Source organism: Ranitomeya imitator, chromosome 2, assembly GCF_032444005.1.
Source record: "Ranitomeya imitator isolate aRanImi1 chromosome 2, aRanImi1.pri, whole genome shotgun sequence".
Lineage (NCBI taxonomy): Eukaryota > Metazoa > Chordata > Amphibia > Anura > Dendrobatidae > Ranitomeya > Ranitomeya imitator.
The window spans coordinates 424979529-425006529 of NC_091283.1; the positions used below are offsets into that span (position 1 = coordinate 424979529).

Consider the following 27001-nt stretch of genomic DNA (forward strand, 5'->3'; position numbering starts at 1 on the left):
CGTCGCCCCCTCAATCCAAAAGTTGAAAGTCGGGTCCAAAAAAAATCCCGGACCCAGAGATGTGCCTCCTTGAGACACTAAGCATAAACTGGAGTCTCTGGTAGCCAGTGTCAGGGTGTATACGTTGGAGGAGGAGCTAACTTTTTTTTTTTAAGTTTACTTAGTGTCAGCCTCCTGGCGGCAGAAGCATACACCCACAGTCCTGTGTCCCCCAATGAGGCGAAGGAGAAATAGTGGGGGTCGGGATTTTCATCCCAAAACAGCATCCCTCCATTCCATGCTCGTGATTCAGCCTCATTTGCCTTTACACTGTCACAGTGCTTATTCGAATCCCAATTATTATCTGTGATGTCATCAATAATTTTCCATCTTAGACATATAAAAACTGGTAAATTACAGAAGTTTTTTTTCTTTTAGGCTCCATATAAATCTAGGGGAATAAGCCATCTGACGGGAACATGGGAATATATAAGCGATACGGCCATATACACAGATGAACAGCTCCACGGACGAGCCCAGACAGGATCACAGCGGTACCAGGGAAAAAGGATGTGTGCGAATGAGGCATCAAAATTCACGTTTTTTTTTTCTCAGATATAAAGCCGCTAGCAAACACCATTAAAGCTTTATTGACACCTGATTAACAGCAGAATAGATAATAACCTTATGGTACAATCTATCTTACATAGAAAACTTTACACAGGATTTTGTAGATCTCTATTCCAAAATGTTTACATCCAGCAGATTCATTAAAATCAGAGAAGAGAGCGTAGAAGGAATAACTTAAGACAGTGGAAGTATCATACATCCATGGGGAGGGGTATATATATATTTATATGGGGAGAGGTATGCAGTTATATCCTCAGGTACATTGCTCTCTCCGGTGAGGCCACATTATTATAACACTGGCCGGGATGTAACATGAATGACACAGATAATGCTGCCCGCATCGTCCCCTCCGGTCGTCTTTCGCAGAAGGCTGCTACAGTGGAGCTTTATTGTGCTATGTGGTAGCCTAAGAGAACACAAGGGGACAAAGCTGCACCTACTCTAGGCGAGATTCAGGGGCCACAGTTAAGGAAGTACCTCCAACATAACATCACATTCACGCCATTCTGCCCTCAATAGATGCCATTAGAGCTACAGCTCTGGGGGGAAAAAAACACATTAAAGGAGCTGTCGATTTTCAGAGGGGAAGGGGTGCAAGTCCTTCTCTGCCATACCTGCACACAGTGATTGACCGCTCTACATGTGTAAACTGGAGGGAACCAAAGAAAGCAGGACACAGGCTTTCTCTACTAGTGTGGAGCTGTCAATCACTCTCGGTGGGAGGAGCAGGACTTAGACTTTTAGGGCCCGCTCACACGAGTGTATATCTGATGTTCTATCAGACAGCACTCAGACCAATAATATACTATAAGGTAGTGCAGATCTGTGATTCTTTTTCTTCATGCTGATTCGGCATGAGATAAAAATTGTAACATACTGCGAGTGGCTCAGAAAATCGGATCAAGCGAACCCATTCAAGTCCTTGGGTGCATGTAAAACATCGGACTGCACTTTGATGTCATACGAGTGCAGCCTGATTTCTGCAGACTCAGACAATGTAAAAATTAAGTTATTTGCACTTGTGATATGATTCTATTAGCCGAGAACATCAGATCACAGAAAAAGGACACATGACAAACTCTGATCAGAGCATCATTACAATAATTGATCCAATCGCATGTGTGAGCCCAAAGAGTCCAAGTCAGCAAATCATAATCTATCCTAGAGTTCAACCCCTACCCCCAGTATCTTCAGGTGCCTTTAGATCTGACAGTCACTTCAAATACTGTTGCTTTTTCTGCAATGTCCAGGATAAAACTCAAAAACTGCACAAAAAAGGCGACTGGAGAACAAACAGGGCACTGCCATATAACATATACAGACATAACAAGACCCCTGTCTTACAGTGTATTGACCTGAGACACATGGGTTGAAGGCTGCACCATGAACACCCAACAGGAAAGCCAGGTGGTGAAGTAATCCAAGGCTGGGGCACAGTTTTGCTCTCTGGCATCAGCCTAAGTAAGCAGCAGGGTCAGAGAACACAGAATGAATATTAGAGATGACTAACAACCCATTGTTAATCGAACGTCAACACAGTCCCTCTGTTGATGTACGGTGTGTGGGGACCATGTGTCTTCAGACTTCAGTGCAGCCTTCGGGAGTCACAGGAACACTAACAGGAGAGAGAAAACAACCCATACAAAGAAAAAAAAAAAAAAGAACCTTAAAATATTTTAGGGAGCCTCACACCCAAAGTAGCAAAAATAAAAATCTATAACACATTCGTTCCCTCCTTCTAAAAGTACCGGATCCAGAGTCTGGAGAGGAAACCGTTAGTTTGCAAAAAACAGGGACATGACAGCGGCCTCCCTTCTCTGCACAGCCAACGACACAGACGGTAAACAGCAATTATGAGGATGGACGTTTGTCGATTCTCTGCTGTTCTGAAATCTTGAACACGATGCCGATGCGCAAGAAGAACTTCCTCAGGACGGCACGGAGCTCCGGGATCAGGTCAAACTGCATGATCTCACACAAGTGCGGGTAATACTTGGAAGCATGAGCCCTGAACTAGAGAAAGAGTCACAAGTAAGCACACTGTACGTCATTCACACGTAGTATCCGTATTCATTCCTTCCCACCACAGCTTTTTATTTCACTTTAATTTGTTCTCCTCTTCCAAGAGTCATAGCTTTTTTTTCTTACATTTTCCGTTGACAGTCATATAGGGGCTTTTTTTTCTTTTTTTTTTTTTTAATAAGGCACAAATGGTTTTGATTGATATCAATCATTTTACTATATAGCGTAATCTAAAAAGTAAAAAAAAAAGTTTTTGGATTTTGTTTTAGGGCGATCAATGTATGATAAAAGTGACCTGGCAAAATGAATGACTGAACAATTACAGACATAACAAACTTGTATAGTTTTTGCGAGTGATAAAAACTGAATTTTACATGAAAGAAAAAGTTCTTTAGTGATTACTCTATGAGATAGGCGTCTACCCTATGGGATAAATAATTGTATATATTGATCGATTGGACATTTACAATGGAACAATACCAAATATGTTTATTTTGCACATTTTATTTCTTTATTTTTGTATTGGTAAAAGGAGGGTGATGCAAACTTTTTGTGGTACATTTTTTAAATACTTCTTTCTCTATCGCTTCATTGGGGGACACAGGAACCATGGGTGTATGCTGCTGCCACTAGGAGGCTGACATTATGCACAAAAAAAGTTAGCTCCTCCTCTGCAGTGTACACCCCACCGACTGGCATACAGATACTGAGTTTAGCTTAGTGTCAGTAGGAGGTGAACACGGGTCTTTCATTAGACCCATATATAACACAATGTGCGTAGTTTCTTTTCAGATACCTTGGAGTGATACAGCGTGAACTGTCACAACTGTACTCCCACAAACAGACAGAGTACGGCGTGTACTGCCACCCCGTATCCTCATAGATCTGGCTGCAAGACCAAGACCCCCAACACAAAAGTGTGTTTAGGAGATCCGGACGGTCTTAGCATTCTGAGTTTGAGGAGCTTATGGCCAGAGAAAGAGAATCTGACCAGACGTTTTCAAAGAGGAAAGCGCCGCGGCGTGTTATATCCTTTTTCCCCGGAGCTCATCGCCAACTGGACAGCTTCTCCCTCCGTGGACCCTCCAGTTTCTAGACCATCTACCATCACCGTCCTGCCCCTCTCTGGTGTAGCATCTCTGAAGGATTCTAATGATAGACTTATAGAATCCTTTGCAAAGTCAGCCTTTGAAGCAGCTGAGTCCACTCTTTGTCCGGCTTTTGCCTCCACATGGGTTTTAAAGTCTGTGGCCAAATGGGCAAAACAACTTCGTCAGGGCATTCTGGCTGGGGCCAAACAAGAACAGCTAGCGGACCTTGCCAACCAGATTTCTCACACAGGTGAGTATTTGGTCTCTGCTTCCCTGGATGCCGCATCTTGTGCAGCTCAGGCATCCAGTAATATCGTTGCCATCCGCCGGACCGTTTGGCTTAAGGCCTGGCAAGCGGACCTGTCTTCCACGAAGTCCCTTACTGCCTTTTCAGGGATCGCGTCTTTTCAGTTTCAGGCTGGACCAAATTATGAAGGATGCGACCGCGTGGACAAGTTCTCTTCTCCTCAATCCAAACCTCGCCGACCTCTTCCTAAGAGGCAGTTTTGGTCCATTCCGCCCTTTCGCGACGACAGACTCCTTTTCCCAACAGCAGAGGATGCAAGTGTGCCAGGATAGGAAGGTGGTTACCTTTAGACCCACTCCTTCCTGGCGCTCCCGCTATTCCCAAGGAAGATCCACCAGGTCTAGATCTGGAAGATCTACCTCGGCATGACTCTCACCGAGATCCTGGCGCATCTCCCAAATTAGGCGGTCGTCTTCTTTTCTTCAAAGACGTCTGGCTCGCCTCGGTGGAGGATGCATGGGTCAGGGAAGTAGTATCCTCTGGATACAAAATAGATTTCGTTTCTTGGCCCCGGGATCGCTTCTTTGAATCTCGCCCTCCAAAAGACCCGACTTTGGTTCCGGGTTTCTTCACAGCCATCGCCTCCTTCCTCAGCTCGGGGTAATCGTTCCCGTTCCAGAAAGAAAGAGTCACAGGCTTCTACTCAAACCTATTTGTGGCCCCGAAGAAAGATGGCGCGGTCCGTCCGATCCTGGACCTCAAGTTACTGAACAAAAGGGTTCGTCTGTGACATTTTAGGATGGAATCCCTTCGTTCAGTAATCCATGGAGGAACAGGAATTTCTGTGCTCCATAGACATTCAAGATGCCTATCTTCATGTTCCTATATTCCCGGGACATAACAGATTCCTGGGTTTTGCGGTACATCAGGAGTATTTACAGTTTGTAGCCCTGCCTTTCGGTCTCGCGACCGCTCCCAGGGTCTTCACAAAGATCATGGCAGCTTTGATGGCCAATTTGAGGATCAGAGGTCTGGTACTCTTTCCGTACCTCAACGACATTTTTATCAAGGCTCCGTCCTTTTCTCAGGCCCAGGAAAGCCTGTCCATTGTTCTCGACACCCTGACCCGTTTCGGGTGGCTTGTCAACAAGAAGAAGTATTGCCTAGTTCTGACTCAGTGCCTCGTGTTCCCAGGCATGCTGTTCGACACCCGTCGGACCAGAATTTTTCTTCCCGAAGAGAAGAGAGTGCATCTCCGCCGAGAAATTCACTTGCTTCAGGGCCCCCGGCTTCCATTCTTCAAAACGGCCATGAAGGCCCTGGGAAGGATGGTGGCAACATCAGAAGCGATCCCCTTCGCTCAATTCCACTCCTTTGGCAGTGGGACAAGTCTGTTTTTTTCTCTGCATCGTCCAATTCGTCTCGCGCCCCGAGTCAAACGGTCCCTCAATTGGTGGCTGACGTCTCCTCTCATCTTCCAGGGTCGGTCCTTCCTTCCCGTTCATTGGCAGGTTGTGACGACGGACGCCAGCCTTCTCGGCTGTGGGGTGGTTTTTCACCACCTGACTGTCCAGGGACGTTGGTTGGCGCAGGAGTCTTCTCGATCAATGTCCTCGAAATACAGGCCATTTTTCTGTCCCTCCTTCAATGGGAAAGGCTTCTCAGGGGTCTGCCAATCCGATCTCAGACGGACAATGCCACAGCAGTGGCATATGTCAACCACCAGGGAGGGACTCAGAGTTTATTGGCATTGGCCGAGGTTTCCAAGATCCTCCTTTGGGTAGAGGTGACGGTTTCGGCGATATCCGCAGTGCATATCCCCGATGCAGACAACTGGGCCGCCGATTTTCTCAGCCGCGAGGGTCTCGTGACGGGGGAATGGTCTTTGCATCAGGAGGTCCTCCATCAGATTTGCCTTCGATAGGGGACTCCGGATGTGGATCTCATGGCGTCGCAACTGAACAGGAAGGTCCCTCGTTTCGTCTGCATGTCCCGCAATCCCCTCACCGTGGGCACCGATGCTCTGGTCATTCCTTGGTCGCAGTTTGTGCTTCCCTATCTGTTCCCTCCCCTTTCTCTTCTTCCCAAGCTATTGAAGATCAAGGCGGAGGGGGTACCAGTCATCCTGGTCGCTCTGGATTGGCCCAGAAGGTCTTGGTTTGCGGAGACCGTCAACCTTCTCGCAGACGCTCCCTGGAGGCTTCCAGACAGATCCGATCTGCTGTCTCAAGGTCCGATCTGCCACCCGAATTCTCGGTCGCTCAATTTGACGGCGTGGCTGTTGAGGCCGCGGTTCTGAAAGCATCCCGTTTTTCAGATTGGGTGATTCACACCATGATCCAGGCTCAGAAGTCTTAGTCTTCCAGGATCTACTATCGAACCTGGAGGGCCTATTTCCGCTGGTGAAAATCCAATCATGTTCCACCTATGTCCTTTTCTCTCCCTTCCATTTTGGCGTTTCTCCAGGCAGGGCTGGACATGGGTGTTGCCCTAAGTTCGCTGAAGGGTCAAGTATCAGAGCTTTCTATTCTTTTCCAGAGGACATTATCATCCCGACCGCAGGTCAAGACTTTCCTTCAGGGAGTAGCGCATCCAACTCCTCCATACCGGGCTCCAGTGGATCCCTGGAATCTCAATCTTGTACTGGAAGTCCTGAGGGGTGCTCCCTTTGACCCTTCAGAGGGGTTTCCCTGTCTTTTCTGACCTGGAAGGTGTCCTTTCTCTTGGCTATCACCTCCATCCGGCACGTTTCAGAGTTGGCGGCCCTCTCTTGCCACCCGCCTTTCTTGGTTATTCTCAAGGATAAGGTGGTCCTGCGGCCTCCGTCTTCTTTCCTTCCCAAGGTAGTGTCCACTTTCTATCTCAATGAGGACATTGTTGTGCCTTCCTTTTGCCCGGCCCCGACTCATCCTCTGGAGCGCTCGTTGAACAAGCTTGATTTGGTCAGAGTGTATCTGGCCAGAAGAGCCTCCTTTTGGAAGACAGACTCTCTATTCATCATTCTGGATGGTATGCGAACAAGCCTGCCGGCCTCCTAGTGGACTGTTGCTCGCTGGATCAAAACGGCAATTTTGGAGGCTTTCCGGGTCAAGAACAGAGTGTCCCCCTCTGGGGTTAAGGCTCACTCTACCCGGGCAGTCGGCGCCTCCTGGGCGGTACACCACAGGGCTTCCACCCTACAGTTTTGTAAAGCGGCATCCTGGTCTTCCGTCCATACATTCGCAAAATTTTACAAGGTCCATACCTACGCTTCGGCTGATGCCAGCCTAGGTAGAAGGATCTTGCAGGTCACAGTGGTCAGTTCTCCGACCTGATGGAACTCTGTTTTTCCCTCCCTAGGGACTGCTTTTGGACGTTCCAAGGTTCCTGTGTCCCCCAATGAAGCGATAAAGAAAACAGGATTTTTGGTTGCTTACCGTAAAATCTGTTTCTCGGAGCGTTCATTGGGGGGACAGCACCCGCCCTTGTTGATTCGTTCTTCGTTCTCTGTGTTCTTTGATTACAGTTAATACATCTGTGTTTATGTTCTTTCATCTTTGTTTTCTTCTCCTACTGTTTTCTCACTAACTGAGTATCTAAATGCCAGTCGGTGGGGTGTATGCTGCAGAGGAGGAGCTAACTTTTTTTGTGCATAGTGTCAGCCTCCTAGTGACAGCAGCATACACCCATGGTTCCTGTGTCCCCCAATGAAGGCTCCGAGAAACAAGATTTTACGGTAAGCAACCAAAAATCCTGTTATTTATTTTAGTACCCCCTCAGGTACTTGAATCTTATCGACTGATTGCTCGTACTATATACTGCAGTACAATGGTATTGCAATATATAGGGAAAATCACGGTCTCCTCTAAAGTGCAGTCAGTGACTGTGCTTCACAGAAGTACCAAGCTGGTGGCAATAGAGGCTTTCAGCAGACCCTCAGCTGTTGCCACAAACCATTGACCCCGCCATTGTATTGGGGCAGAATTGATGGACTCCCAACTGGGATCGGAGTTTAAACTCCCTGTGAGAAAAGGAGATTTTTGTGTACTCACCGTAAAATCTTTTTCTCCGAGCCAATCATTGGGGGACACAGGACCATGGGTGTTATGCTGCTGCCACTAGGAGGACACTAAGTAAACAAAAGATTAACTCCTCCTCTGCAGTATACACCCCTTCACTCGCTACAATTTCACCAGTTCGGTAGTAAAGCAGTAGGAGCATGAACAAATGACAAACTATGTCAAAAACCAAAGAGTAACAACAAGCCAAACAGGCTAACAGGGTGGGTGCTGTGTCCCCCAATGATTGGCTCGGAGAAAAAGATTTTACGGTGAGTACACAAAAATCTCCTTTTCTCCTACGCCTCATTGGGGGACACAGGACTATGGGACGTACAAATGCAGTCCCTGGGTGGGGAGCAATATGCTAATACCCCATGTACCACTGGCTTATGGCTAAGGAACTGCAGCTTGCAGAATGTGCCTGCCAAGGGCGGCGTCTGCAGAAGAAAGAGAATGAATGTGGTAATGCTTGGTAAAAGTGTGCAAACTGGACCATGTCACAGCCTTGCAGACCTGCTGTGCTGACGCCTGGTGCCGAATGGCCCACGAAGCGCCCACCGACCGGGTAGAATGGGCCTTGGTCCCAGCTGGGATAGGAACCCCCTTGGCACGATAGGATTCTTCAATGGCCGACCGAATCCATTTAGCTAGAGTAGCTTTGGAAGCGGGAGAACCCTTCCTTGGCCCCTCTGGGAGAACAAACAGGACATCCGACGTGCGGAAGGGAGCCGTCCGCGAAACGTACCGACGAAGAGCTCTTACCACATCAAGAGTGTGCAGAGCCTTCTCAATGCGGTGGGCAGGTGCCGGACAGAATGAAGGCAGAACAATCTCCTCATTGAGGTGGAAAGAAAAGACGACCTTGGGCAGAAAAGCGGGAGAAGTCCTCAATACCGCCTTGTCCGAATGAAAAATTAGAAACGGAGGGCAGCAGGAAAGTGCAGCCAACTCCGAAACCCGCCTGATGGACGTAATGGCCACTAGGAATGCTACCTTCCAGGAGAGGAAGGTCAGGGACACGTCCTGTAGCGGTTCGAAGGGAGTCTCCTGGAGAGCTCCGAGAACTAAATTAAGATCCCACGGATCCAAGGGCATTTTGTAGGGAGGCGCCACGTGGGAAACTCCCTGGAAAAAAGTTCTCACCGGCAATCTTTCGTTGGAAAAGGACTGACAATGCCGAAACTTGACCCTTTAGAGAGCTAAGGGCAAGTCCCGACTCTAGTCCAGATTGAAGGAATTCCAATATGGTAGGGATAGAAAATATCAGAGGGGATCGCCCCTGTGCGTCGCACCATGAGAAGAAAATTTGCCAGGTGCGGTGGTAACAACGCATGGAAACAGGTTTCCTAGCACTGATCATGGTGGAAGATACCTCGGGAGTGAAACCCGCTTGGCCTAGAATCCAGGATTCAACGGCCAGGCCGTCAAAGACAGGGCCCCTGAGTTCTGGTGGTAAATGGGGCCCTATGAGAGAAGATCCACGCGATCTGGAAGACGCCAGGGGGCGTCGGCGACCAGCTGAACCAGTTTCGCGTACCATGCCCGGCGCGGCCGGTCCGGCGCGACGAGGATCACTGCCCTGATCTTCTTGATGACCCTGGGCAGCAGGGGAAGAGGGGGAAAAATGTACGGGAGACGGAACTGGTGCCAAGGCAAGACCAGGGCGTCTGCTCCTATGGCCCGAGGGTCGAGAGACCAAGCAAAGAACTGTGGAACCTTGTTGTTCAACCTGGATGCCATGTTGTTGTTCAACCTGGATGCCATGAGATCCACATCCGGAGTCCCCCAGCGATGATAGATCTGCTGAAAAACCTCCGGGTGAAGAGACCACTCGCCCGAGGCGAGGCCCTGGCGGCTGAGGAAGTCCGCCGCCCAATTCTCCACCCCTGGAATGTGGATTGCCGAGATGGAAGAATGATTGGATTCCGCCCAGCGCAGAATGTGGGACACTTCGAGCATAGCCATCTTGCTGCGGGTTCCCCCCTGACGGTTGATGTACGCCACAGCCGTGGCGTTGTCGGACTGGATTCTGACTGGATGACCCGCCAGAAGGTGATGAAACTGGAACAATGCTAATCTGATGGCTCGTATCTCCAGGAGATTGATGGGAAGGCGAGACTCTCGAGAGGACCACTGCCTCTGAGCTGTGTGATGGTTGAAAACTGACCCCCAGCCTATGAGCCAGCCTGGCATTGGTGGTCACCACCAGCCACTGCACAGGGAGAAAGGTTCTTCCCTGGGTTAGGGAGGACTTCAACGTCCACCACCTGAGGGTCTTTCTGACCCGTGGGGACAAGATGAAGCGGCGGTCGAGGGAGGACGGATTGCCGTTCCACACCGACAGTAGCGCATGCTGGAGAGGACGGAGGTGAAATTGTGCGAATGGAACCGCTTCCATGGCAGCTACCATCCGCCCGAGAACGCGCATGCTGAACCGGATGGAGTGGGAGACTGGACGGGAAAGACTTTGGGCTCCCTGCTGCAAGGCCAAGGCCTTGTCTTGAGGGAGGATGACCAGACCGCGAGAAGTGTCCAGAGTCATTCCAAGGAAGGAAATCTGCTGGGCCGGAATCGGAGAGGATTTCTCGAAGTTTATCTTCCAACCCAGGCGAGAAAGAGTATCCACCGTGAGAGCGACGGACTCCTCGCAGGCTGGGTAAGGAGGACCTTTTATTAGTAGGTCGTCCAGGTACGGAAGTACCACCACTCCCCTGGAATGAAGAATGACCATGGCACCCGCCATGACCTTCGTGAAGACCCTGGGGGCGGTGGCGAGACCGAAAGGCAAGGCCACAAATTGGAAGTGCTCTCCGCGAAACGTAGGAACTGCTGATGTGGAGGAAACATTGGGATGTGGAGGTAAGCATCCTTGATGTCTATGGACACCAGGAATTCTCCTTTTTCCATGGACGCGACCACAGATCGGAGGGATTCCATCCTGAAGTGACGGATTTTTACAAATTTGTTTAGCAGCTTTAGGTCCAGGATCGGACGGAATGATCCGTCCTTCTTTGGGACCACGAATAGGTTCGAGAAGTGCCCGTATGGCCTGTAAAAGAGCTGTTGTCTTTGGTTTTGGAGGGCAAGACTGGAAGAAGCGCATCGGGGGGGGGGGGGGGTGATATTTTGTATCCGGTGGATACCAGTTCCCTGACCCACTCGTCGGAAACGACTGAGAGCCAGGCTTGGCGGAACAAAAGTAAACGCCCTCCTACCCTGTTGGTGCCCCCCAGAAGCCGCAAGGAGTCATTGCGTGGAGGATCTATGGGATGTGGATCCCTTAGACCCAGTTGGTGTCAGTCTGGGTTTCCAATTACGGTTAGGTCTGTAAGAGGCCTGGGAGCCTCGGCCACTGCGCGTTCCTGGCCCTGATGCAGAGGTAGAGGGAGAGGAAGACCAGTTGGTATTGTTACGAAAAGGCCGGAATCGGGATTGTTGCTGATACCGAAACGGCCGGGTAGGCTTTTGCTGGGGAAGAAATTTACTTTTTCCTCCGGTGGCATCCGAGATCATTTGGTCTAATTTTTCTCCAAACAAATCGACCAGACTGGTAGGGCAGAGATGTCAAAGAACGCTTGGAAGCCGAATTAGCTCGCCAATCCCTGAGCCTCAGGGCTCTTCTAATGGAGATTGCATTCGCGGCTGCCTGTGCCGTGCAATTGGCTGCGTCTATCGAGGCATTGACTACGAAGTCCCCAGCTTGAGCTATCTGGTTAGCCAGGTTGACCGCTTCTGGAGGTAAATCTCTAGCTTGCATGCTCGTGGAGAGCGTCTCGGCCCAAGCGACCATAGCCTTAGCCACCCAAGAGGCAGCGAAGGAAGGAAGGAGGGAAGCTCCTGTGGCCTCGAAGACGGAGCGAGCCAGGTAATCAATCTGGCGGTCCGAGGGGTTCTTAACAGAGGAGCCGTCTGACAGGGACAGGATGGTTTTGGAAGCGAGATGTGACACAGCAGGGTCGACTGAGGGGGACTGCAGCCAGTCCTTGATTAGGTCCTGAGAAACCGGTTTTTACGTACCGGTAATAGGATTTTACAGAGTCCACGACAGCACCCACAACGAGAGAGGGGATCCGCCCACCTTCCGGACAGGAACCTACAGGTTAAAAAGGGGCGGTCCCCCTCGCCCTCCAGTTTGTGTTCCAGAGTACAAGGGTTACTGCCAATGAATCAGTACATGACAATATCATATTAAACAATACTAAATACCACCACCTCTATAGAGTGAACTCTACGGCACACCTTCCAACAGAGTGCAGGAATAAGAACTAAATACGGGGGGGAATGTATGGGTGCTGTCGTGGACTCTGTAAAATCCTATTACCGGTACGTAAAAACCGGTTTTCCTATCGCCACGACAGCACCCACAACGAGAGACTTTCAAAGACTATTTAACTGGGAGGGACCACAACACTAAGTACTGAACGGCCAAACTGTAAGCTGGAATTAGCAGATAGATCAAGGCGATAGTGCTTATAAAAGGTGGAAGGTGATGACCAAGTTGCCGCCTTACATATCATTTCAATGGGGACATCTGCCTTCTCCGCCCAGGATGATGCCATGGCCCGAGTGGAGTGCGCCCTGATGCCTTCTGGTGGTGTTACTCCCTTGGCAGAATAGGCAAGACATATCGCTTCTCTAATCCATCTAGCGATAGAGTTCTTCGTGACACCAGAACCCTTTTTCCGATTCTGGAAAGAAACAAACAGAGCCCTACTCTGTCTCCAGCTTTGTGTCCTATCCAGGTATTCTAATATCGCCCTCTTTACATCTAGAGTATGATATTTTTTCTCCTCTTCTGAACCTGGATCTTCATAGAAGGATGGTAAATAAATCTCCTGACTTCTATGAAATTTAGATGTTACTTTTGGTAAATATGCAGGATCAGGCTTTAAGACAATCTTATCCTGGAGAATTATTAGATAGGGAGGATCTACTGATAACGCATGTATATCACTGACCCTCCTGGCAGATGTTAATGCTAAGAGTAGAGCTGTTTTTAAGGTTAAATTTTTTATTGAAAGAGAGTCTAATGGCTCGAACGGAGGTTCAGTCAACGCCTCAAGTACCAAATTTAAATCCCAAGGGGGTATTCTTACAATATGGATTGGGTTAGAACGCTGACATGCCTTAATAAATCTAGCAACCCATCTATTACCAGCTATATCACTGTTATATAGAGCTCCCAAGGCTGAAACATGAACTCTTAAGGTACCGTCACACATAGCGACGCTGCAGCGATACCGACAACGATCCGGATCGCTGCAGCGTCGCTGTTTGGTCGCTGGAGAGCTGTCACACAGACAGCTCTCCAGCGACCAACTATCCCGAGGTCCCCGGTAACCAGGGTAAACATCGGGTAACTAAGCGCAGGGCCGCGCTTAGTAACCCGATGTTTACCCTGGTTACCATCCTAAAAAGTAAAAAAACAAACGCTACATACTTACCTACCGCTGTCTGTCCTCGGCGCTCTGCTTCTCTGGTCTGGCTGTGAGCGCCGGGCAGCCAGAAAGCAGAGCGGTGACGTCACCGCTCTGCTTTCCGGCTGACCGACGCTCACAGCCAGAGCAGGAGGAGAGCAGAGCACAGCGCTGGAGGACAGACAGCTGTAGGTAAGTATGTACTGTTTGTTTTTTTACTTTTAGGATGGTAACCAGGGTAAACATCGGGTTACTAAGCGCGGCCCTGCGCTTAGTTACCCGATGTTTACCCTGGTTACTAGCAAAGACATCGCTGAATCGGTGTCACACACGCCGATTCAGCGATGTCTACGGGGAGTCCAGCGACGAAATAAAGTTCTGGACTTTCTTCCCCGACCAGCGACAGCACAGCAGGGGCCTGATCACTGCTGCCTGTCACACTGGACGATATCGCTAGCGAGGACGCTGCAACGTCACGGATCGCTAGCGATATCGTCTAGTGTGACAGTACCTTTAGAGTGTTGACCGCTAAGCCCAATTCCCAGCCTTTCTGAAGGAATTCTAAAATAGCTGAAATCGGAGCCTTCTCTCCTAATGGTTGCTGATGAAACAAAAGGAATTTTTTCCAAATTTTCGAGTAGATCTTTGTAGTGACCTCCTTTCTACTTTTCAATAAAGTAGCTATTAAAGCGTTAGAGAACCCCCTCTCCCTCAGAAGCTCCCTCTCAAATTCCAGGCCGTTAAGTGAAGAGTCTCCAAATTTGGATGATGAAATGGACCCTGAGATCGGAGTTCCGGAACCACTGGCAACACCCAGGGATCGGTCACAGACATTGTCATGAGGAGAGAGAACCAAGGCCTCCTGGGCCAGAAGGGGGCAATTAAGATCACTCTGGCTCTTTCCTCCCGGATCTTCCTGAGAACTATCGGAATCAGACACATTGGGGGAAAGGCATATGCCAGCTGGAAGTCCCAACGGACACGAAGGGAATCCACTATAAATGGTTGGTCAGTAATATGTAAGGATGCGAACTTCCTGACCTTCCTGTTCCTCCTCGTAGCAAACAGATCTATTGTCGGCAACCCCCACAGATTGACTATCTGATCGAATATCTGTTGGTTTAGGGACCACTCTCCCTGACGAAGGGAATGGCGACTGAGGTAGTCCGCCTCTATATTGAGTTCCCCTCTTATATGTACTGCCGACAGGGATTGTAAGTGTTTCTCGGCCAGGGACAATATCTGTGCTGTAGTGGTCATCAGGGATCGAGACCTTGTCCCCCCCTGATGATTGATGTAGGCTACCACAGTCATATTGTCTGTTTGTATCTGTACATGCGTATTCCTCAGGGATGGTAGTAAGGAAAGAAGAGCCCGATAGACTGCAGTAAGCTCTCTTAGATTCGAGGAATTCTGGGACTCCTGACTCGACCATCGCCCTTGGGTTAGAATGTCTCCCATATGGGCTCCCCAACCGAACGGGCTGGCATCTGTTGTAACTGTATTGTTCGGAGTGATGGTCCAGAGAACTCCTTTTGACAAATGTGCTGGATTGAGCCACCATCTCAGATCGTGAAGAGTGGCGGGTGATAATTTGAACCTTCTGCTCAGAGCACCGTGAAGATCTTTTTCTGCTCGAAGAACTTCGTACTGAAGTATTCGGGTATGAGCCTGAGCCCATCTTACCGCCGATATACACGCAGTCAAAGATCCTAGTAGAGACATTGCGTCTCTTAAACTTAAGTTTGGAGCTTTTCTTACGGCCGTGATCCTTTGAACGATCTTCCGCTTCTTGTCTTCTGGTAGGAAGGATGACTGATCTTCTGAGTCTAGAAGAACTCCTAGGAACATTTGACGTCTTGTGGGTTCCAGTTTTGACTTTTCCCAGTTGATTATCCATCCGAGATCCTGTAGGGATGATATTATGGCATTTACCCTAGACGTACACTGGTCAATTGAATTTCCTACTATCAAAAAATCGTCTAGATAGGGCACCACAAGGGTTTCTCTTTCCCTAATATGGGCCATTACTTCAGAAACAACCTTAGTAAAAACTCTAGGTGCCATGGACAGGCCAAAGGGCATTGCCAAAAATTGAAAATGTTTAATCTGATGGTTTACCCATACTGCCATCCTGAGGAATTGCTGGTGATTTCTGTGAACTGGAAGATGGTAGTATGCATCTTTTAGATCCAAGACCGACATGTAGCACCTAGGAAACAAAAGCTTAGTTGTTGACTTAATGGATTCCATCTTAAAAGCGTGGTACTGAAGATATCTATTCAATTTACGTAAATTTATGATAGTCCTAAAGGACCCATCAGGTTTAGAGATTAAGAATAGCGGAGAATAAAAGCCTGTCTTCTCCTGATGTTTTGGTACTTCTTCAATAACTCGCTTTGTAAGCAATTGTTGAATCTCTAATTCTAAGGCCTGTTGTTGGGCCGGAGTGTCCAGTGATGTTATCACAAAATGATCTGGGGGAGTTCTCAAAAATTCTAATTTTAATCCGGACTCAACCACCCCCATTATCCAGGCACTAGAAGTAATCTTTTTCCATCTATCTGAGAAGAACTTTAGTCTTCCCCCTACTGGTAGATCTGTTCTATCTGTAGTTACGTCTACGTCTTGAGAAAGATGAAGGGTTCTTATAGTATCCACCTTTCTTCTTATGATCTGATGTTTCCGAATCGCGATTATACCCCTGCTGGTCTGGCTGGAATCTCCTGAAGGGCATGCGTCTTCGGAAGGCGTTCCTAAAAGTGGGATTAAACGTTTTAGGAAATCCCTTCTTCCTATCTTCTGCCTCTGCAAGGATGTCATCCAGCACCGGGCCGAATAGGTACTCACCCCTACATGGAATGGAGCAAAGTTTGGCCTTAGCCTGGGCATCCCCCTTCCATGTCTTTAGCCATAGAGCCCGTCTGGCTGCATTCGAAAGACCTGCCGATCTTGCAGCCAATTTCAGAGAATCAATTGAGGCGTCTGCTAGATAAGCTGCTCCTTCTCTGACCTGAGACAGGGAATTCAGCAACTTGTCCCTGGGTACCTTCGCTTTAAGCTGCTCCTCCAGCTGAGTCACCCAGACCATGATTGATCTGGCCGTACAGGTGCCTGCAATAGCCGGCTTAAAGGCTCCAGATGATGACTCCCATAGTTTTTTTAAGGAGCATGTCAGCCTTTCTGTCTGAAGGATCCTTGAGGAGCCCTACATCTTCTAACGGAAGTGAGGCTGCATCTGAAGAGGATGCCGAAGAACTTTCCGAACACTCGCCTTCTTGTACTGAAGGGCTGGAATCGGACACCAACTCCACACTGCTTTTTTCATGCCGTCTGGTTTTAAGGGATGATTTTATTTCTTCCCTAATTACTTCCCTCAGATCCGATACCCGGAGAGGGGCCTCTTCTTCTAACATACGACATATGCATAATTGGCATAACTTTTTAACATAGGTGTCAGGTAGAGGCTCTGTGCATACAGCACACTGCTTATGCTTGGATTTGGAGACCTTTTTCCCCTATAATAAAGCATAGTGTAGAAAACGGCTGTATCAGGCAATGGTTTACATATTACACTCACCACTGCTGAAAAAATGTAGAGTACCGGTTTTTGAGGGGGTGAGGCGCGACGTGACGCTGGTTTGCCAGGATCCTGCTGCCCACGTTCGCCGCTATGAGACCTGTGCTCTCCTGCCTGTCGGTGTTCAGCGTCTCCTGCTGAAGACATATTGCCGCACACACATCTCACCTGAGCGCTGCTCCTTTTCAAAAGTCCCGCGCTCCTCCTCCCGGTCTCCTCCGGAAGTCGATCGATCACTTCCGGGTCATAAGCGCCGACCTGCTACCGCAGCGTCGCGCGCGTGTGGACGACCCAGGGCGGCGTGCCTTCCCCTGGGAACGCCACTTCAGCATTCAGCCGCTCCTTGCCAGACGAGGGGGGAAGCTGGACACAGGACTTCCCCCGACGCTGCTTCCGGGCCCCCGACTCTGCCGTTCTCACCTGGACACCGCACAGAGGCTTGGCGGACCCGGGTAGGTGAAACGACCTGTAGGCTCCCGCCGTCCGGACAGGAACCCAAACTGGAGGGCGAGGGGGACCGCCCCTTTTTAACCTGTAGGTTCCTGTCCGGAAGGTGGGCGGATCCCCTCTCTCGTTGTGGGTGCTGTCGTGGCGATAGGAAAAAAGGATATTTAGCCTCTATGGGCTTTTGACCCAAGAAACGTTTATCGGGACGAACTCTATGTTTTTGTACAATTTCCTTGAACTCAGGATGAGTGACAAAAAACTTTTGGACACGTTTAGTCTTTTTGAACGACACCACGTGTTCGGGCGTAGCCACGGATTCCTCGGTCACCTTCAGGGTCTGGTTAACCGCCTCTATGAGAGAGTCGAGTGTCTCCTAAGAGGGGGAGAAATCCTGGACGTAAGAATCGTCAGACTCATATTCAGAGTCGTCCAGGTTGTCTGGGGAAGGAGACCGGGACGCAGAGGTCGCAGACGCTGAAAAACCAACTGGTCCGTGGTCAGGGGAAGAAACATGGACCCGTTTTCTGGAACCCCGAGAAGGAGGAGATAGCGTACGCACCCTGCTGGTGGACAGATCCGTACCGTCGCCCGTGTCCACCGCGGACTGACCTGAAGGGGGGCCCCGGAGGGAATCAACCGCCCTGCCTAGAAAATCCATGGATCGTGACAGAGAAACTGCCCACTCAGGGAGACTAGGCTCCACAGGGTCGGCGGCGACGGCATCGGCGGGAGGTGGCTGCACAGGGGTCGGGACACAATCCGCACACAAAGGACTAGTGTGAACTCGGGGCAGGGCCGCATTGCAAGTGGCACATACAGTGAAAAATACTGTGTGCTTCTTGTTACCCTTTTTAGTCTCCTTGGATTGAGACATAGTGTCTTTGGAGACAGAGCGGGCAGTATATGCAGGAAAGGGGTTAAGCTTTCTTGAAACAGCTTACCCACGGTCCTGTGCCTGTGTCCCCGGGGAGGAATTAGCCGTTCTCTGAAAAGCTGTGTAGCAGCCTTGCTGGACGCGTGGGCTCCTTGTGACTAGAAAATCCATGCAGGGGACAATATGGCCCCCCGAGATCTGCAGGGCGCTTCTTGTCCCAGACGAAAAGCGCCGATATGGGGGGCGAGGTTATGGCCGTGGGAGGGATCTGCCCACTGCGGCCTACTCCGGCTGAAAAGCCAGGGACTAAATTTCTGGGCCCTGCCGGCGATGCGCGGCGGCGACGGAACGCTGCTGAACACCGCCGGCCCCCGGCGCCTCTCCCCAGGGACCAGGACCGCATCGCTGCCGCAGATGGGGGCGCAGAGAGAGTATGTACTCACAGTGTCTTGCAGCTGTCACTGTGAGGGTGCGCGCTTAATCCATGCACCCTAGATGGGGGATGGAGAGGCCCCTGATGATCTTCTTCTGTCCCCCAAAGAGGTTTGTCTTGGGGCTAAGGCACATTTGAATCCACTGCCCTGGAGAGGTACATGCTCTATCGGACTCTTTCAGGGAGGGAGGGGGGGAAATCGGAACCAAGGAGGAACCGTTGCCCCAGTAAAGACCTTTTGTGCCCCAAACGTCGCAGGAGAGGGACGGGGAGAAATCTCGCCGTGCTCGCCTGTTGCTGGGTCGGGGTAGAGCGGACCCTATAAAAAAAGGACCCGTCGCCCCCTTCACTCCGTTAGATAAAAAATAAAAATGTACATAAAATTAAAAAAAATAAATAAAAACAAGAAAGTTGGGGTCTGAAAAAAACCCAAGTGCCTCCTACAGACACTAAGCAAGAACTGGTGAAATTGTAGCCAGTGAAGGAGTGTATACTGCAGAGGAGGAGTTAATCTTTTGTTTACTTAGTGTCCTCCTAGTGGCAGCAGCATAACACCCATGGTCCTGTGTCCCCCAATGAGGCGTAGGAGAAAGTGGAGGATTATAGGGGAACGGAACGGTACAATTGTTTGCTCATTATTCCAGAAATGTATAATACAAAGGAACAGCATACCTTCTCATCACTAACTTTAAGGGTTTTGGTCAAAAGTAACAGCAGTAGATTGGTCCAAGCCTCTCGATGACTTTCAGAATTTACAGTAATAAAATAAGCCAAGGCTTCGCTGCAAACACTGTAAAGACAGAGACAGATGTGAGAGAAGGAGAAACGTCCATCCACTGTGGCCTCCGCTTGTGGATTCTCCCCATCTGGTTGAGGATGATGGGACACTTGGGTTAGTACAACTCTTACTTTAGGAGTCTCTGCTCTATATCCTCCCAGGAATCTCTGCGCCGCTCATCTGTGTACATGCGGAACAGGATCCGTAAACAGCAGGCGAGGCTACTGGTCTCTTGCTTCAGTAGATTAGGCTTGGACTTTCCTTTAAACCCTAAAGAACAGGAGGTGGTTACAGTACCAGCTAAAGGGCAGAGGTCTTGGCTCAGTGGCTGTGAAAATCCACAAAGAAAGACGCTTACGCCCCAATCACCAGACCTGAAAGTGAAAACACTTTTCAGTAATGGAGGATCGGACTGGTCATGTAAAGGTATTGCTGGACTTGTCTTTGAATGCGCTACATGTGCATACAAATAGTTTGGAGTGTGAAATTCTGCTGACAGATTCCCTTTATGTCCTGTGCAGCCATACCTGCTCTCCACAGCGCCGTCCGCTGCTCATTATTAGAATTAAAGGCTTTGGCAAACGAGTGGGATTCTTGGAGACAATCCAGTAATTTAAAGAGATGAGGCGTGGACATGAATTTGTACATTCCTTGGTCTTCATATTCAGCTTGGAAGTCTTCGGCCACTGTATCCCTCTGTATAACAAACATGGTATAACTATAGCGTGACCCATATCTCCTTATTATAACATTACACTATATATATGCATCCCGACACATAACCATCTAGTATAAGGATATATCCATCCAGACACATCCCTTCTAATATAAGAATTATATATCCATCTTGTCTGACATACACTATAGGGTGATGATTATATCAAGCCTGACCCATCCCCCTCCAATATAACTATTCTATATCTACATTTCTAGCCCATGTAAAGACATCAAACCCAGAACCCTATAGAGTACTGCATATTAAGGTCTGACCTGTGCTGCAGCCAGATGTTCAGCATCCTCTTTTTTGCTGGTACTTGGAAAAAAGACAATATTATCGATGGTCTGGATGAGTTCAAGCTGCACAACGCACTTTATAAGGAGACCGGCAAATAACTTCTGGTCAGCAAGTCCTGAGCAAAGACAGAAAAGTGACAAATTAGCGGCCTGTCACTATACAGGATGGAGGGCAAATCCCACCCAGCACACTGCCCAGTGCATGTGACACCTGAGCGAGAAAGTAAACTGTGCTCCATATATGACACCAGAGGAAGACAGCAGATTATGTGCCAAATGCTATAGCTGAGAGAGAGGGTAGACTGTGCTACATATGTGGCACCAGAGGGAGACGGTAGATTGTGCTCCATATATGACACCTGAGGGAGAGGGTAGACTGTACTGCATATGTGACGCCAGAGGGAGAAGGTAGACTGTGCTCCATATGTGACACCAGAGGGAGAGGGTAGACTGTACTCCATATGTGACACCAGAGGGAGAAGTTAGACTGTGCTACATATGTGACGCCAGAGAGAGAAGGTAGACTGTGCTACACATGTGACACCAGAGGGAGATGGTAGATTGTGCTCCATATGTGACACCAGAGGGAGAAGGTAGACTGTGCTCAATATGTGACACCAGAGGGAGAAGGTAGACTGTGCTCCATATGTGACACCTGAGGGAGAAGGTAGACTGTGCTCCATATGTGACACCAGAAGGAGAAGGTAGATTGTGCTCCATATGTGACACCAGAGGGAGAAGGTAGACTGTGCTCCATATGTGACACCAGAAGGAGAAGGTAGACTGTGCTCCATATGTGACACCAGAGGGAGATAGTAGATTGTGCTCCATATGTGACACCAGAGGGAGAAGGTAGACTGTGCTCAATATGTGACACCAGAGGGAGAAGGTAGACTGTGCTCCATATGTGACACCTGAGGGAGAGGGTAGACTGTACTCCATATGTGACACCAGAGGGAGAAGGTAGACTGTGCTACATATGTGACGCCAGAGGGAGAAGGTAGACTGTGCTCCATATGTGACACCAGAGGGAGAGGGTAGACTGTACTCCATATGTGACACCAGAGGGAGAAGGTAGACTGTGCTCCATATGTGACACCTGAGGGAGACGGTAGACTGTACTCCATATGTGACACCAGAGGGAGAAGGTAGACTGTGCTACATATGTGACGCCAGAGAGAGAAGGTAGACTGTGCTACACATGTGACACCAGAGGGAGATGGTAGATTGTGCTCCATATGTGACACCAGAGGGAGAAGGTAGACTGTGCTCAATATGTGACACCTGAGGGAGAGGGTAGACTGTACTCCATATACGACACCAGAGGGAGAAGGTAGACTGTACTCCATATACGACACCAGAGGGAGAAGGTAGACTGTACTCCATATGTGACACCAGAGGGTGAAGGTAGACTGTGCTCCATATGTGACACCAGAGAGAGACTGTAGATTGTGCTCCATATATGACACCTGAGGGAGAGGGTAGACTGTGCTCCATATGTGACACCAGAGGGAGGTGGTAGACTGTGCTCCATATGTGACACTAGAGGAAGAAGGTAGATTGTGCTCCATATGTGACACCAGAGGGAGGTGGTAGACTGTGCTCCATATGTGACACTAGAGGAAGAAGGTAGATTGTGCTCCATATGTGACACCAGAGGAAGAAGGTAGATTGTGCTCCATATGTGACACTAGAGAGAGAAGGTAGACTGTGCTCCATATGTGACACTAGAGGAAGAAGGTAGATTGTGCTCCATATGTGACACCAGAGGGAGAAGGTAGACTGTGCTCCATATTTGACACCTGAGGGAGAGGGTAGACTGTACTCCATATGTGACACCAGAGGGAGAAGGTAGACTGTGCTCCATATGTGACACCAGAGGAAGAAGGTAGATTGTGCTCCATATGTGACACCAGAGGAAGAAGGTAGATTGTGCTCCATATGTGACACCAGAGAGAGAAGGTAGACTGTGCTCCATATGTGACACTAGAGGAAGAAGGTAGATTGTGCTCCATACGTGACACCAGAGGGAGAAGGTAGACTGTGCTCCATATTTGACACCTGAGGGAAAGGGTAGACTGTACTCCATATGTGACACCAGAGGGAGAAGGTAGACTGTGCTACATATGTGACGCCAGAGAGAGAAGGTAGACTGTGCTACACATGTGACACCAGAGGGAGATGGTAGATTGTGCTCCATATGTGACACCAGAGGGAGAAGGTAGACTGTGCTCAATATGTGACACCTGAGGGAGAGTGTAGACTGTGCTACATATGTGACACCAGAGGGAGAGGGTAGACTGTACTCCATATACGACACCAGAGGGAGAAGGTAGACTGTGCTCCATATGTGACACCAGAGGGAGAGGGTAGACTGTACTCCATATGTGACACCAGAGGGAGAAGTTAGACTGTGCTACATATGTGACGCCAGAGAGAGAAGGTAGACTGTGCTACACATGTGACACCAGAGGGAGATGGTAGATTGTGCTCCATATGTGACACCAGAGGGAGAAGGTAGACTGTGCTCAATATGTGACACCAGAGGGAGAAGGTAGACTGTGCTCCATATGTGACACCTGAGGGAGAAGGTAGACTGTGCTCCATATGTGACACCAGAAGGAGAAGGTAGATTGTGCTCCATATGTGACACCAGAGGGAGAAGGTAGACTGTGCTCCGTATGTGACACCAGAAGGAGAAGGTAGACTGTGCTCCATATGTGACACCAGAGGGAGATAGTAGATTGTGCTCCATATGTGACACCAGAGGGAGAAGGTAGACTGTGCTCAATATGTGACACCAGAGGGAGAAGGTAGACTGTGCTCCATATGTGACACCTGAGGGAGAGGGTAGACTGTACTCCATATGTGACACCAGAGGGAGAAGGTAGACTGTGCTACATATGTGACGCCAGAGGGAGAAGGTAGACTGTGCTCCATATGTGACACCAGAGGGAGAGGGTAGACTGTACTCCATATGTGACACCAGAGGGAGAAGGTAGACTGTGCTCCATATGTGACACCTGAGGGAGAGGGTAGACTGTACTCCATATGTGACACCAGAGGGAGAAGGTAGACTGTGCTACATATGTGACGCCAGAGAGAGAAGGTAGACTGTGCTACACATGTGACACCAGAGGGAGATGGTAGATTGTGCTCCATATGTGACACCAGAGGGAGAAGGTAGACTGTGCTCAATATGTGACACCTGAGGGAGAGGGTAGACTGTACTCCATATACGACACCAGAGGGAGAAGGTAGACTGTACTCCATATACGACACCAGAGGGAGAAGGTAGACTGTACTCCATATGTGACACCAGAGGGTGAAGGTAGACTGTGCTCCATATGTGACACCAGAGAGAGACTGTAGATTGTGCTCCATATATGACACCTGAGGGAGAGGGTAGACTGTGCTCCATATGTGACACCAGAGGGAGGTGGTAGACTGTGCTCCATATGTGACACTAGAGGAAGAAGGTAGATTGTGCTCCATATGTGACACCAGAGGGAGGTGGTAGACTGTGCTCCATATGTGACACTAGAGGAAGAAGGTAGATTGTGCTCCATATGTGACACCAGAGGAAGAAGGTAGATTGTGCTCCATATGTGACACTAGAGAGAAGGTAGACTGTGCTCCATATGTGACACTAGAGGAAGAAGGTAGATTGTGCTCCATATGTGACACCAGAGGGAGAAGGTAGACTGTGCTCCATATTTGACACCTGAGGGAGAGGGTAGACTGTACTCCATATGTGACACCAGAGGGAGAAGGTAGACTGTGCTCCATATGTGACACCAGAGGAAGAAGGTAGATTGTGCTCCATATGTGACACCAGAGGAAGAAGGTAGATTGTGCTCCATATGTGACACCAGAGAGAGAAGGTAGACTGTGCTCCATATGTGACACTAGAGGAAGAAGGTAGATTGTGCTCCATACGTGACACCAGAGGGAGAAGGTAGACTGTGCTCCATATTTGACACCTGAGGGAAAGGGTAGACTGTACTCCATATGTGACACCAGAGGGAGAAGGTAGACTGTGCTACATATGTGACGCCAGAGAGAGAAGGTAGACTGTGCTACACATGTGACACCAGAGGGAGATGGTAGATTGTGCTCCATATGTGACACCAGAGGGAGAAGGTAGACTGTGCTCAATATGTGACACCTGAGGGAGAGTGTAGACTGTGCTACATATGTGACACCAGAGGGAGAGGGTAGACTGTACTCCATATACGACACCAGAGGGAGAAGGTAGACTGTACTCCATATACAACACCAGAGGGAGAAGGTAGACTGTACTCCATATGTGACACTAGAGGGAGACAGAAGCTTGTGCTCCATATGTGACACCAGAGGGAGAAGGTAGACTGTGCTCCATATGTGACACCAGAAGGAGAAGGTAGATTGTGCTCCATATGTGACACCAGAGAGAGAAGGTAGACTGTGCTCCGTATGTGACACCAGAAGGAGAAGGTAGATTGTGCTCCATATGTGACACCAGAGGGAGAAGGTAGACTGTGCTCCGTATGTGACACCAGAAGGAGAAGGTAGACTGTGCTCCATATGTGACACCAGAGGGTGAAGGTAGACTGTGCTCCATATGTGACACCAGAGGGAGACTGTAGATTGTGCTCCATATATGACACCTGAGGGAGAGGGTAGACTGTGCTCCATATGTGACACCAGAGGGAGGTGGTAGACTGTGCTACATATGTGACACTAGAGGAAGAAGGTAGATTGTGCTCCATATGTGACACCAGAGGGAGGTGGTAGACTGTGCTCCATATGTGACACTAGAGAAAGAAGGTAGATTGTGCTCCATATGTGACACCAGAGGGAGAAGGTAGACTGTGCTCCATATGTGACACCTGAGGGAGCGGGTAGACTGTACTCCATATGTGACACCAGAGGGAGAAGGTAGACTGTACTCCATATGTCAACAGGTCAAAGGATCACAGGTGCACTGCCTATATATAAATCAATATCTAAAGAAAAGTAATAAACATAACTAAATAAATTCTATAGGGTGCTGCAAAAATGCATAGAAACAGCATAGCCACAAGGAAAAGAATAGCCTATGCATAAATAAGCGCACACCTAAATATATAAGAAACACAATCTTTATTATAGACATAAACAAGGACAAAAACACATAAATCCATTAAAATCAATTAAAACCATGTGGAAAAAACCACCCTTCCCCCTGAGAGAATGATATGACCAAAGTGAGGTCTAATCCCGCATACAAAAGTATACACCAAAATCACACACTATAGCATATGGATATAGACAAGTGCAATACAATAACATATAACTGATACCTATCCAGCAATATAGCGCACATGGGGCGTCCCTGTCATAATCAATCATAAACCATAAAGGAACAAATAATAACAATTGCTAAAGGACCCTAAATGCAGAAATATTGGTTGCTAAAACTAGCAGCAGCAAAATATCCATATAGCTGGGCATGAAAATACATCCACAAAGAAAGAGGATATGGGGTCACAAAATATAGTGAATAAATAGTGCTACCCAAGAGGGCGCTATAGGATCCCCAAATCCGTCTAAGAAAAGATCCGAGCAATGTGCCAGTATCGGGAATGCCTAGAGCTCAAAGACATACCCTAAACGCCATGGAGAATGCGGGAAGCCTCCAACAAGTAAGGAAGCAAAAAGCATCAGGGGGAGGGAGTGGGGAGAAGTCCCACGCGTATCGCTGCCTCTGTGCAGCTTCATCAGGGAATGAGAATTCGTCATTCCCTGACGAAGCTGCACAGAGGCAGCGATACGCGTGGGACTTCTCCCCACTCCCTCCCCCTGATGCCTTTTGCTTCCTTACTTGTTGGAGGCTTCCCGCATTCTCCATGGCGTTTAGGGTATGTCTTTGAGCTCTAGGCATTCCCGATACTGGCACATTGCTCGGATCTTTTCTTAGACGGATTTGGGGATCCTATAGCGCCCTCTTGGGTAGCACTATTTATTCACTATATTTTGTGACCCCATATCCTCTTTCTTTGTGGATGTATTTTCATGCCCAGCTATATGGATATTTTGCTGCTGCTAGTTTTAGCAACCAATATTTCTGCATTTAGGGTCCTTTAGCAATTGTTATTATTTGTTCCTTTATGGTTTATGATTGATTATGACAGGGACGCCCCATGTGCGCTATATTGCTGGATAGGTATCAGTTATATGTTATTGTATTGCACTTGTCTATATCCATATGCTATAGTGTGTGATTTTGGTGTATACTTTTGTATGCGGGATTAGACCTCACTTTGGTCATATCATTCTCTCAGGGGGAAGGGTGGTTTTTTCCACATGGTTTTAATTGATTTTAATGGATTTATGTGTTTTTGTCCTTGTTTATGTCTATAATAAAGATTGTGTTTCTTATATATTTAGGTGTGCGCTTATTTATGCATAGGCTATTCTTTTCCTTG

At 48.7% G+C, this 27001-nt stretch overlaps 1 protein-coding gene across 1 annotated transcript in view; it reads right to left on the minus strand.

Moving 5' to 3' along the window:
- Positions 1–613: 613 nt before the first annotated feature.
- ARFGEF2 (ARF guanine nucleotide exchange factor 2) overlaps positions 614–27001 on the minus strand; it is a 123200-nt gene continuing 96812 nt past the window's right edge. The window contains exons 35-39 of the mRNA XM_069750827.1: positions 20529–20668; positions 20066–20234; positions 19670–19808; positions 19433–19550; positions 614–2622 (exon numbers count right to left, since the gene is read on the minus strand). Of these exons, the coding sequence (XP_069606928.1) occupies positions 2461–2622; positions 19433–19550; positions 19670–19808; positions 20066–20234; positions 20529–20668 (728 nt within the window). The 3' untranslated portion in view covers positions 614–2460. The remainder of the gene's footprint in view (positions 2623–19432; positions 19551–19669; positions 19809–20065; positions 20235–20528; positions 20669–27001) is intronic.